This window comes from Antechinus flavipes, chromosome 5, assembly GCF_016432865.1.
Source record: "Antechinus flavipes isolate AdamAnt ecotype Samford, QLD, Australia chromosome 5, AdamAnt_v2, whole genome shotgun sequence".
NCBI lineage: Eukaryota > Metazoa > Chordata > Mammalia > Dasyuromorphia > Dasyuridae > Antechinus > Antechinus flavipes.
In genome coordinates this window covers 63098117-63111705 of record NC_067402.1, presented here as the reverse complement: position 1 = coordinate 63111705, position 13589 = coordinate 63098117, and the positions used below count along the sequence as shown (strand labels likewise).

The following is a 13589-nucleotide window of genomic DNA, read 5'->3' as shown; positions in this document are numbered from 1 at the left end:
ATTCAAAGAACAAAGGCAAAGTAATTGCTTATTACTGTTTTTATTTTGTACTCAGCTTTACAGTAAAGAAACAACAGAAGAAATATTTCATTTAAAAAAAATACCATTATTGGTTTAAAATCAGGTTTTGTTAAACAAAGCATTAACATTAAATCCTAAAATTACATCTTTGTTTTTTATATACAAGAGCTGTGTGCAAAGTGCTTTTCAAACTACAAAATAAGATTTTGGGACAGGATAGAAAGTATTTTAACCCCAAGAGATGACAACCCCTGAACCACCTGCATTTGATCACAGCTGCTTACATTCAACAAGTCTGATTAAACTAGTCAAAAAGATCATTAGATCATTTGTATCCCTCATCATTACTAAGAGAAGCCTCTAATTTTACCATTCTTGAAAATAAAATTTTATAGCTACTTCTTCTATACAGATTTGATCTTTTTATTTTTTATCTGCAATTCACTGACTTTTTTTTTCTCAAAAAGGTGTTGGTTTGCTCCTCAAGCAGATATTGTTAGCAATTACTCCCTTTCACACAGATGGAGATAAAAGAAAAAGACCATCCTTGTGAATTAATTATAGATGAGTTTTTCTGATTAAAAATATCCTGTATTCAGTACAGTGCTCTGCTGTGCTGGATATCATTTTTCAGGAAACACGCGACACTGATTTTTAGCAATGAATCTTAAAGCACATACTAGTAAAGAATGAGCCACGTAATTATCCTATCACAAGGATCATTTTGTACATAGAAGTAATCATTTCCAAAGACGGCTTTCCAGGGCACCAATTCAAATCCTTCTCAAAATCCAAATGTTACAATGTCTTTGAAAAGTTTCTGTCACTTGAGGTATAGTTTAATCAAATGGCAGCCAGATGTGCAATAGCCCACATTATCTTCACAACATCCCTGTGTAAGTATATTGCAAATATTATCCCCAGGTGGATAAACTGAGGCACTAAGAGGTTAAGTGATTTATTCATGGCAACATGAATTGCTGAATATCATCAGTTGAGCAACTAACTGTTAAATCATGAGTTTTCTGTACTGCGTAAAAAAAAAAAGTATAAATAAGGTTTCATTTTATATTTCAAAGCACTCCGTGCAGAAACTATAGTTCTTCCCCTAAAGAAAATAATTACCAAGAAATAAGTATAGATGGTTGATTCAAACTATTATTTGTACATTGCAGCATCAGTCTATTCTCTGAAACATCAAGACCCCCTCATCATTTCTATCATGCAGGACATGCACCTCCCTCGAACTGTTCCTAGAAACTAAATGAGCAGAGTATAGAGAAATCACTTCTACTCTGACCAGACAGGGAGCACTAGAACCCACTTATGTACAGTGAAGGAAGATGCCAAAACGATTTCAAACGCCCCGAAAATGTCAGGAAGCACTGTGCAGTTCACAAAGTGAACTCTGAAATAGATTCCCTTGGCAATTTGTCTTCCTTTGCCATGATAATTCAGAGATTATGATATGAAATCTTTATTTTCATTTGACATCTAGGTTTTTTTTGCCCCTGAGCCACACCTTTTTCCCCCCACATGGCTTCCCTTTCCATGCCCACCCCTTCCATTAGTCCATAACCAAAAAAACAAATCAAAATTCTGTTCTCATCATTATTGTGTGCTGAAAAAAACAGTTCATGTTTCTGCGTTGGAGATAATCAGGTAAATATGTTACCAAACAATAATTAATAACTTAATGTCCTCCAAGTTCAAGGAGGGAGGGATAATTCTATGTATGCTATTTGTCACCTAGTTGAGAATGATCATTCAAGTATCAGTAATATTAAGTCTTGAAGATATCTTTGTAGTGCTAAAAGAACAAAATCCTAATACCACCCTGCCCCACTGAGGCTGCTGAAACAACAAAAGCGAAATCTAATTATTATCGAGCCTGCAATTCCTGGGGGTACACCACATTCCTTTTTATTCATATGTCTTCCAGGCCCAGCAGTCTTGGATAAAGGGCAGCTCCTCCACTCAGTGCAGTTTCCTTAAAAAAGGAGGAAGAAAAAAAAAAGCAAATGTCCATTAATCTAAGTTCTATCTGAATATAAATATTTCAACATGAAAGAAACCTAAGAATGACACCCCTCAGGTGTTATAATCACCCAATTTAAAAGAAAAGGAAAACAGTACTGCAAATAACTCTTACAAAACTCCCTCACATGATAATACTCAAGTACAAGTGGCTGAAAAATGAATTACTAGTATTTATTAGTAGTGCTTTAAGGTTTGCAAAGCACTTACATACCTCGTTGGATCCCTCATGACCACCTTGGGAAATAGGTGTTAACGTCATACTTATTTTACAAATGAGGAAACTGAGTCAAACAAATCAAGTAGCTTGCTCTGAAGTCTTAGTAAATGTCTGAAATCTTGTCTACATCCAGTGCTCCATTACTAACCGTGCCATCTAGTGGCTTTTTTTTTTTAAAAAACAAATTGCAATTTAAACATGTTTTTTTCAATATCACTGGATACTGGATAAATGAATCAATTGCTTAGCACAACAATTATGGTTTTGTGGTACAACCTACATGGGGCCCCTTCCCAGACTTATCTCTTCCTAACCATTGTTCCCCAGAATTTTATCACTCCCTTATATGATTCCCTGGTGAGAAATAGCACATCACATTAGCGTGAAGTTGTCACATCATTTTTCTTTTGATCAAGAGGGGATCCTATAAGACAGCCTAAGAGTTCTGGTTACTGAAAACCAGGTAGGAAAAGGGCATATGTGTGGCAGAAAAATATTGAGTGCTTAGAAGAAATAGTCTTTGTTAGCATATTTCTGGTTAGCTGATCCACAAGTCCTTCAGCAAGCCCTCCCCCCCCCCTTTTTTTTTTTTGCTGAGGCAATTGGGGTTAAGTGACTTGCCCAGGATCACACAGCCAGGAAGTGTTAAGTGTCTGAGTTCAGATTGGAACTCAGGTCCTCCTGACTTCAGGGCTGGTGCTCTATCCACTGCACCACTTAGCTGCCCCAACAAGTCTCTTTTTACAGTAAATACCTGTCTGAAACACATTTCAGATAGCTATAATGGAAGCAGAAGACTGTTTCCCACTCCCAGGCAGCTTATACTTTAATGACACATACAGGACAAATACTACACGTGTCGGTGTGTGTATCATGTGCTTTCATCTACAAACATACATAAATGTGTGTACATATATGGATACAGTTTATAAAATCTATTATACAGAGAGCTGATAGGCAAGACAGTAAAGTCTTGTAAAGGTAGTCTTTTCTCACTTCCCTGATACCATTTTCTTCCTTTCCACCTGTTTTTAAAAGAAAAAAAAACTTGCAAAAAACTATTTTGTGGCCTTTTCTGACATGTTCTTTTAGTAGATACATGTCTACCAGCCCTTGTGCTTAACCGCGCTCCCTTTTGTGTGACCTTTCTCCTCCACTTCTCCTTTGCTACTTTCTCTATTTCTCTGCTTCATTTTCATTCTCTACCTCTTCCTCCTCTGATCCAAGATGACACACACACAAAAAAAGATAAATTGCAAGGATAGGAATGAAAGGGGGGAGAAAGAAATGGGGGAGGAGTGGGAGGCAGTGGTCTCCACACCTTTCTATCGTGTAATGTATAAGTCCCATAGTATCTCATTCAGAGCCTTTACTGAGGAATGCCTGGGGCCCAACATCCTAAAGTTACGAAAGGCAAGACCCACTATGGCTTCTCTTGTCTGGAGATGAAGCTCCTCCTCAAGGCTTCTGGCTACAAGGTGATCACAGTAACTCCTGAAACCAACTCCTAGGAGACTGAACAGCTGCAATATAGGTGCTGCATTAGTGAGAGAGGATCCACTCCAATGAAATGCAAAGTCCCACCCCACTGGGTATTGTGGGTACAGTTTATTTTAAAACTGCATTCTTCATGATTTTCGTTAGTGCTGGGTGACTAGTAGCCTATTGGGGGTATATTTTTACTACTGTCTTCTGTCTCAATAAATTCTTTCAGAAGATTATCATTTAATTTATTTTTCACATGGCAAATTTGGGATGGGTTCATGGAAAAAAGAGATGAATAGAGTAAGTCAAGAGAAAAAGAATATAAAGACAAGGAGAGTTCCTCCCTTGTCCCTTGATTAACCAGGCAAGACCACATGCCCAAGACTGGGGAGGAGGTGGGGAAGGGAGATGACAATGTCAGCACTCAATTTTTCATCCTGCTTCTTCTGTCCAAGACTGCCTATTAGAGTACTACTTCAGAGTCACAGATGTGTTCTTTGCCTTCTTGCTCATCTTTGTACTCCCTGAAAATACCTTTTGAGTTATCTGCCCTATAATCATTTATCTGGGACTGTTTTCTGTGTCTTGTTCTAAGGAAACAGGTATTCAACCTATAAAGAATCTGTACTGATTGTACAGGAGAAGGTTGGAGTCTCCCTTTTCTTTGGGTGGCAACAGTCATTTTAAGAATAGTTTTCTGAAGAATTCAGAAGAAATATGGAAAGATAATGTGAACTGATGCAGAGTGAAATAAGTAGAACCAGGAAACTATATACAACAACCACAGCAATATAAACAGAATAAGAAAAAGAAACTGGATATTTACATTATAATTATAATGATCTTGACCTTCGAGAAAAACTGAGAAAATATACCTTCCTACCTTTTTACTGCTGAGGTGAAAGACTATGGGTTGTGGCATTTTGCATACTGTCAGATCTGGCTGATATACTGGTTGTATATTTTGTTTATCTGTTGTTTTTCCTTTTTAATCTTTGCTATAAGGGGAGGGATAAGGATATATTTGGAAATTCATGTTATATAAAAACAAAAGGCATCAATAAAAATTTAAAATAAATAGCCTCCTTTAGATAATCTCTCCTAATGAATCCAAGAATGACTCCAATAGTAGAAATTTCAATTTGGCAATGGTTAATTTTTATTTTTGGACAGGTATATCCAAGAAGATCATCTTGCCCAACTACCACAACCACAGCTAGGCAGTCATGAATATATGCTTGCATATATACATTGCCCACAATAACATTCAAGTTCTCCTTGAGGAGAACTGAATAGAATGATAGAAGGTGTCATAGGATCAGAAGATCTGAGTGTGAACATCAGCTCATCCACTAGCTGTCTGTGTTACCTTAAATAAGTCACCTAGTCCTCTCCGGCTCTGTAAAATGTGAGTGTTGGATCACATGACTCATAAGATCTCTTTCTTATCTCTAAATCTAGGCTTTTATGATCTCATGTCACTGCACTTTTCTATTCTACAAATAGAGGGCAGAAAAACAAGAATCAAGTTGAGGTCACGATCTCTGAGATTCAACCTTTATGGGTCTTTCTCCTATTGCCTCCTTTCCCACCGATGGCAGGAAATGATTTCCTTTTAATCACCATCTTCCTCCTGGATTTTATGCCAGTGTCCTTCTTTATGCTCTGCTCCTACTGCTTCCATGGTGAATGCCCAGTCCCAGTTCCCCTTTTGTCCATTTCCCATGAAGTCCCTACTCTTTACAGGATCACACACCTAACTGGTATCTAAGCCCCTTCCCAGCTGGGACTTATTTGTACTAAGAATGTGTCCAGTACCACAGCCTCTGAAGCTACAGTATTCTCCTTCCACTCTCTAAATGTCAACTAATGTAGCTCATACCTGAACCCAAACACCACCCACAGGCCCAGAGAGAGCCATGGAAAGGTGAGTCTAAAACCTAATGACCCACATCAGGGACTTCATAAACATTCAACAACAACAAAAGAATTAAAAATAAGTTTCAATGATGAATATATCGAATATTCATTTTGCAATAAATGTGACATTTTAAGCAAACAATGGACCATTCTTTCTTCCTTCTGAATGGAAGTATTGCCAGTAATTTTGACAACTGAGAAGTTTCAGTAAAAAAAAAAAAAAAAAAAAAAGAATAAACTGACATTTATATCGCGATTTAAGGGCTGTAAAGGAAATATTTCAGGGGGTGGTATGGCTCTGGAGTCCAAGATTCTGAATTCAAATCCCCCCTCTGAAGTTTACAAACTCCATGATGTAATTAATACAAGTCACTCACCTGTGACTAGAAGGCCTCTGAGGGTCTTCCTTAGATTTATGATCTGATGCCCTTTACTTCATATCTCCTTTGACCAGCCCTCACCACTACCTTGTGAAATGGGTACTCTCAAGTAACAGCTCCATTTTACAGATTAGTAAACTGGAGCTCAGAAGAGCTAATTCCCTTGCCCATGCCTAACATAGAAAGTATAAGAGGTGAGATTCAACCCAAGTTTTTCTGCCTCCAAAACTGATGTTTTTTTCTACTGATACTCCACTATCTTGCTCTCTGTCTTGGTGACTGACAGCTGGAGCAGGGCACAGTCTGTTCCTTGTATTTTTTTATGTCAAAAAACTGGCCTTTCCGCTCTCAGACATGGAACAAGCTGATAACAAAAGTGGTTCTAATAGTCTTTTTGTTCTGCTCCCAATTCTCTTGCCCAACCCTTGGTCCTGTACAAAAGAAAAGGAGGAAGGAACTTGGAAAAGAGAAAGTATTGCAACACAACTCAAACCAATGTAATTCCAGTACTCGAGGCAAGTGTTGCCCTGTGTTTAAACAAGCCTCCCCATGCTTTCTTCCTACCCACATGCTTTACTCCCACCATTAGTGAAATCCAAATATTAAATGAGTTTTCTGAACCCAATCAGCTACCAAGAGGAACAGAGAGAGAGGAAAAAGCATGTTTAGTATAGTTTTACCTCCTGACAGCTGAAAGATGCAGCTAAATTATTCAATTACAACTAAAGAATAGCTTAAATGCTTTAGAAAAGAGAAAAATCTTTGGAAAGCAAATTTATACTTATGGCTGCTTTTCATATGAGAGCTGAAAAAGCTGCTTAAGTGGCCTGGATACTTGGAACCATCTCATAGCAGTTTGTAAGTAAACTTGAATCAAACTTTCATAATACTTTGATTTAATTTCCATACCGTAAAAGCAAGCTAGCCTCAGGTCATTCACCCAGCCAAGATCACAAATCTTTTCCCTTGAAGCAAATGAAGAGATTCCCCACATTCTGCTTCTGGCTTCTTGAATTTTCCCTCAACAAAGTTAAAATACAAATTATTAAAAGACATTGGGCCACTTCACATTGTAGAAAGCAAGCAGTTCCTTTATGATCGAAGGAGTCTGAAAGGCACCTTAAGCAATACAGTTAGGATCAAAATGCTGACGTTGTGACCTTGAGCAGAGGTTTCCTCAGCTTTAATACAGGAATAATAACATTGAGAGGCAGAATGACACAGACAGTGGCGAGCAGCCAGGCTGAAGCCAGATGCCCTGCCTCTGACAGAACCTACTTTGTGACTGAGCCAGGCAACCCCCTAAAGCAAGTGGCTGCAGAGATGTTAAGGGGTATTGCAAAAGGAGCCAATTCAACTAGGACATTCCCTATACCAATGAAATCACTGGGCCAGTCCCTATTCCTAATACTTTACTACCTGCTACTTGTAAAGAAATTTCTTGTAAAAATTTTGGGAAAAACACACACACACACACACACACACACACACACACACACACACACACACACACACACTCTCTCTCTCTCTCTCTCTCTCTCTCTCTCTCTCTCTCTCTCTCTGTCTCTCTCTCTCTCTCTCTCTCTCTCTCTCTCTCTCTCTCTCTCTCTTTTGAAGATCTGGCTTCATGACATCCCTAATCTAAAGAAATCCCTAAATCTAGAGGAACTCTTCTTGTTGTCTCCTGTACCTTGTGAGACATGCCTACAAGTTAGCAAGTGAAAGAAATAGAAATAACTTATAGTAGTTGTTCAGTTATTTTAGTCATATCTAATTCTTCATGATCCTGTTTTTTTGGCAGAGATACTGAAGGGGTTTGCCATTTTCTTCTCCAACTTATTTTACAGTTGTTGAAACTGAGGCAAACCAGGGTGAAATAACTTGCTCAAGATCACACAGCTACTGTCTGAGGCTGGATTTGAACTCAGATGAGTCTTCCTGACTCCAGGCTGGGTAATCTATCCACTGTATCACCTTACTGCTAGTTTTACGATCATCTTAGAATCAATTCAAGTTTGTACTTAGGCAGGCTTCAGAAATCTCTTAAAGAGTCCTCAGGTGGAATTGAAGGCCTGAATTAGAGAACTCCCCCACTCTTAGTATGTCCAATTTTCTTAATTACTCCTTTGGAAACCCTCTGATCTAATAAAAATGATCCAGCACTGAGAGGTCATCTCTGGTCAAGCCTAGAGTTACACTAGAAACAAGCTCTATTCTACAGCATGGGTCCAAAATAAAATTTTTTTTTTTTTTTACCCATTGTATTCTTCCCTGTTTTCTCTTTAACATCCCCAAGAAAGCATGATTTTCCTTGGTAAGCAATGCCCCAAAGTTCTGAGGTATGAGAAAGTTTGTATCCTTCCTAGTTCCCAAACTACAATTTGTAAAGTGGAGAGATTCTCCCAGAGAACAGATTCGGAAATCAAAAAAATCTATTATTTCCCTATAAATCTCATTTTCAGTCATCTTTAGTTCTCATGTTCAACTTGGCACTAAATATCTGTAACACAAACTTCCCCTCAACAGTTACTGAAAGGGAGACAAAGATTACCATAGCCATACTGGCAAGAACTAAATATTATTTTGAATAACAAAATTATCAGCAATTAGTATTACCTTCTTCTTCTTTGATAATATAAGTGTACCAGCCATTGAGCAATAAAAGGCCATACAATAGCAAAGGTTAATGCACTAGGAGACATCTCAAATGGCCACCACGATGGTCTCTGGGAAAAGGAAAACAAACTCGTCACCCATCAGCAAACATTATGGTCAGACTATGGCTACATTTTATTTAAAGTGATCAAAATTTCAACATTTCAAAATACTCATAAGTCTCTTACCATTGAAGGAGATCGATTATCAGCCGGTAATGCTGTTGACTTTGCCTACAAACAGAAGCAAACACAAATAAGTAACATGGTAAACTGAGTCATGTGGCAATCTTTTTTCAATTCATATTCAATAAACTGTTAAATCCTGTTGAAAAAAAATACTCTTTGGACTCTCAGATGACACAGTCCCTTTCTCCCAAGTTTCATCCCATTCACTCAACCAGCCAGGTCTTCATTGTGAGTCAGGACTAAATTCAGAGGAACTCTTTTTCTTGTCTCCTGTACCTTGTGGGACAAGCCTAGAAGTTAGCAGGTGAAAGGTCTCTTGATCACACTGGTAAACCAGCTCTCCAGAGATGTAATCTGTACCCAGCAAGAATCTCTCATCCTCCAGTATTTTAAGTTGTGGTTTTAAGACCCATGGGGAGAAAGATAACCATAATAGGATTAATTTACAAAAGACTAAGTCTTGCTGCTTTAAAGTAGCTTGGTAATCTGTACTGCTTTAATGAGTAGCAGATTAGGCCAGGTAACTAAATACTGTATCAGACACTGGAGTAGCCCTCTTCTAACTCTAGCTCCAGCCCTTGAGATGAGGAACTTGGAACTGGAAGGAAACTTATAAGTTATCTAGTCCAAATTACCCCCACTCATCTTATGGTGGGGAAACTGAGGCCCAAACAAGTAAAGTTACTCACCAATGCTAAATAGCCAGTTAATGTCTAAAGTAAAACTCAGATTATTGTTTCCTGACTTCAGGTACCCTTTCTGGAATAGCTAATTCAATTTCCCTCGCCTAATTTTGTTTTAAGAAGAAAGCCTAGAGCATTAACAGGAATTTTCAAATTTTAACCATACAATCACATGAATACAATAAATCTATGGATATTCATTGATTAAAAGGGCCTGTTCTGTGCCAGGCACATTAGAATTTCAGATACAGAAGTGAAACAGTCCCTAGGCTTGAAGAGCAGACATCCAAAGAACAGAAGATGACACAGTGGTGAACAGTGGCTGGTGAAAGGATTTATCATTTGAGCAATGCTAGAGGAAATAAAATATGTTTATGATTTCTTGATTCAGAGTAACAATAAACCATAAAATATTAAGCTAGATTCTACATTCTCTAAGGATAGTTTGGACCAGGCATAATTCATACCAGGCTAGTGATTTGATTTAGAATGCAATGAAGTGAAAAGAAAATGACAAATGCTGGAGGAAGGGGAGGTGGAAGGTGGGAGGTGGACACCAATTCACTATTTGTGGAGTTATCAAATGGTCCATCCATTCTGGAGAACACATTGGAATTATGCCCAAAGACCATACTCTTTGCTCTAGCAATTTCATCACCAGATCTGCATCTCAAAGTGATCAAATATAGGAGAAAAGGATGTATATGTTCAAAAATATTTATGGCAGCTCTTTTTGTGGTAGCAAAGAATTGGAAATTAAGGGAATGCTCATCAATTGGGGAAGAATCTGTGTTATATTACTGGGGTAAAATATCTTTGTGCTAATCTGGAATTATGCCCCAAAAATTATCAAATTGTGCATACCCTTTGATCCAGCAGTGCTTCTATTGGGCTTATATCCCAAAGAAATACTAAAGAAGGGAAAGGGACCTGTATGTGCCAAAATGTTTGTAGCAGCCCTGTTTGTAGTGGCTACAAACTGGAAAATGAATGGATGCCCATCAATTGGAGAATGGCTGGGTAAATTGTGGTATATGAATGTTATGGAATATTATTGTTCTGTAAGAAATGACCAGCAGGATGAATACAGAGAGGACTGGCGAGACTTACATGAACTGATGCTAAGTGAAATGAGCAGAACCAGGAGATCATTATACACTTCGACAACGATATTGTATGAGGACATATTTTGATGGAAGTGGATTTCTTTGACAAAGAGACCTGAGTTTCAATTGATAAATGATGGACAAAAGCAGCTACACCCAAAGAAAGAACACTGGGAAACGAATGTGAACTATCTGCATTTTTGTTTTTCTTCCCGGGTTATTTATACCTTCTGAATCCAATTCTCCCTATGCAACAAGAGAACTGTTCGGTTCTGCAAACATATATTGTATCTAGGATATACTGCAACATATCCAACATATAAAGGACTGCTTGCCATCTAGGGGAGGGGGTGGAGGGAGGGAGGGAAAAAAAATCGGAACAGAAACGAGTGTCAATATAAAGTAATTATTAAATAAAAATTTAAAAAAATATCTTTGTGCTATAATAAACGATGAGCAGGATGATTTCAGAAAAAGTTAATTAAAAAAAAGAATATGAGACACTTGACAAAAAAAGTCATGAAAATTACTTTGCTAATAAAAAGTGATTAAAAGATTATTGTTCTTAAGGTTATAAGACAGTAATTCAAATTAAAGGGTGACTGTCTTCACCTAAAAATGTACCATGGCAATTGGTTACTAGGTAAGAAAGGTAGGCTCTTCACAGGGCAGTGGGAATTCCACCAAAACCTCTAATTCTGTCTTTGGGACATTTTCAGGCAACAAGGAAGCCAAAATAAATAGAAACCAAAAATGCCTTCCCACTCCCTCATAAGTAATCCCTTCAAAAAGTGATGTAAGCTGATTGAATCATTCAGTTATGGCCTTGGTGCACAAAATAAAAATCTAATGCTGGGAAAATCTGGCTCAACAAGTGATAGGAATGTTGCAGGTGTTATAAAAATATTGTGTAGGCATAGCACCTTTCAACCCAGAAGTTCCCATTATCTTACAAATCACATTCCTCTAAATTTGAACAGGAGAGGATTTAGAGGCCAAGGGACTCAAGAATGATGATGCAATTCAGTGAGACTATTCTCCAGTGCTTACTGTATCTACACTACTACAGATATTGGGGAAATTATGTTTAGAAAGGACAGTCTACTTCCTGCCCAAACAGCAGCCTGAATAGAAGGCAAGACATTTGACCTCAACATACCTATTCCAGAAAATCCTTAAAGTTAAACATCACATTTGAATGATGATCAAGAAATCCAAAGAGCAACTACGATAAGTGACTTCTTCCAGCCCATATCTGCACAAAACAATAGCTATCCTCCTTCCTCCTAATCTGGGTCCAGCCAAGCCAGAATCAAGACAATAAGAGCAAAAGGCTCCTTTAAGATAGCCCCACCAAGGGAGCCAGAGAGCCTCAGTATGGAGATCTTAGAAGCCCCAGGGATAAGTGACAGGCAGTAACTAGTATGCTGCTGAAAAGAGAAGTGGGATGTCACACCATACAGACCCAGGCAAGATAAACATTAATCTGAGACAGCAGAGAGATCCCGGGAGAGAGGTCAATCAAAAAATGCAGGACCAAAAAAATAAGGCTGACCATCCCATCCAAGAGCAAATCCTGATTCTAAAACAATGCCCCAATTCAGAAACTAAAGCTGAAGAAAAGCAGATCTAAGACAATAACTGACCAGCACCAAAAATCGAACTCCATCCCAACTGCAAGCGGAGCTTCAAAAGAAAAAAATGGCTTTTGTACAAGGTTTAAAAGGAGAATAAATAGCTTAGAAGAGAAAATGATTAACCTTACCCAAGAAATTGAACTCCTGAACTCTAAATAAACCAAATGTAATTCAGTGACTCTGTAAGACCACCAAAAAAGATTAAAGGAAAATCAAAAGATTGAAAAAGTAGAAGAAAATGTATGATGCCTAATTAATAACAAAAATCACTGACCTGGAAAATAAGTCAAGCAGTGATAATTTAAGTATCATTGGACTCCTTGAAAACCAATTTAACAACAGCAACAACAACAACAGCAACAACAAAAACCTGAAGGCTATTTCAAGAAAATATAAGGAAAAATTGTCCTTGCCTATTAGAAATCAGAAAGCAATCATTTCTCAAACATAGAGGAAACTGAGTTAAATTTATTAAAAAAAAATAATAAGAGCCATGACCTAATTGATAAATGATCAAAAGGCATGAACTATGTCAAAGAACTATAAAATCTTCTGACCTAAAACAAACAAACAATAACAATAACAACAACAAAAACACTACTAGGCAAAAATCCCATAAAAGATTAAAAAAAAAAAAGGGAAAGGATCTATATGTACAAAAAATATTTATAGCACCTCTCAGGGCAAAAGCCTGAAGGGATTCCCATCAACTGGAGAATGGCTGAATAAGTTGTGGTATGTGATTATGATGGAATACTATTGTTCTATAGGAACTGATGAACAGGATGCTCTCAGAAAAACCTGGCAAGTCCTCCATGAACTCAAGCAAAACGAAATGCACTGTGCACAAAGCAATGTTCTGGGATGAACAGTGTGAATAACCTTGCTATTCTCAGCAATTACTCTGAAGGACTTATGATGAAAAATCCTATCCAAATCCATAGAAAGAACTAATTGTCTGAATATAGATTGAAGCCTATAATCTCTCTCTGTATGTCTTTCTGTCTCTCTCTTCTCTTAACTTTATTTTTCTTGAGGGTTTTTTAGGGAAGAAGATCTACATTTTCTTTCACATGACTCTTATGGAAATGTTTTTCACATTTGTTTCCTTAATAGGGGCTGGGAGTGGGGAAAAGGGAAAGAATCTAAAACTCAAAGTTTTAAAAACAAATGTAAAAAATGTAAAAACAAGTTGAAAATAAATGTAAAACAAATTTTAAATTAAAGGTGCATATCTTTTGAACCAGCAGTATCTCT

General features: G+C 37.6%; 1 protein-coding gene across 4 annotated transcripts in view; it reads right to left on the bottom strand.

Annotated features, from left to right (window-relative positions):
• Positions 1-24: 24 nt before the first annotated feature.
• ACBD5 (acyl-CoA binding domain containing 5) overlaps positions 25-13589 on the bottom strand; it is a 60096-nt gene continuing 46531 nt past the window's right edge. For all 4 annotated transcript variants that reach the window (XM_051962997.1, XM_051962998.1, XM_051962999.1 and 1 more), the window contains 3 exons: positions 8907-8951; positions 8680-8789; positions 25-2011 (listed from right to left, as the gene is read on the bottom strand). In XM_051962997.1, the coding sequence (XP_051818957.1) occupies positions 1999-2011; positions 8680-8789; positions 8907-8951 (168 nt within the window). In that variant the 3' untranslated portion in view covers positions 25-1998. The remainder of the gene's footprint in view (positions 2012-8679; positions 8790-8906; positions 8952-13589) is intronic.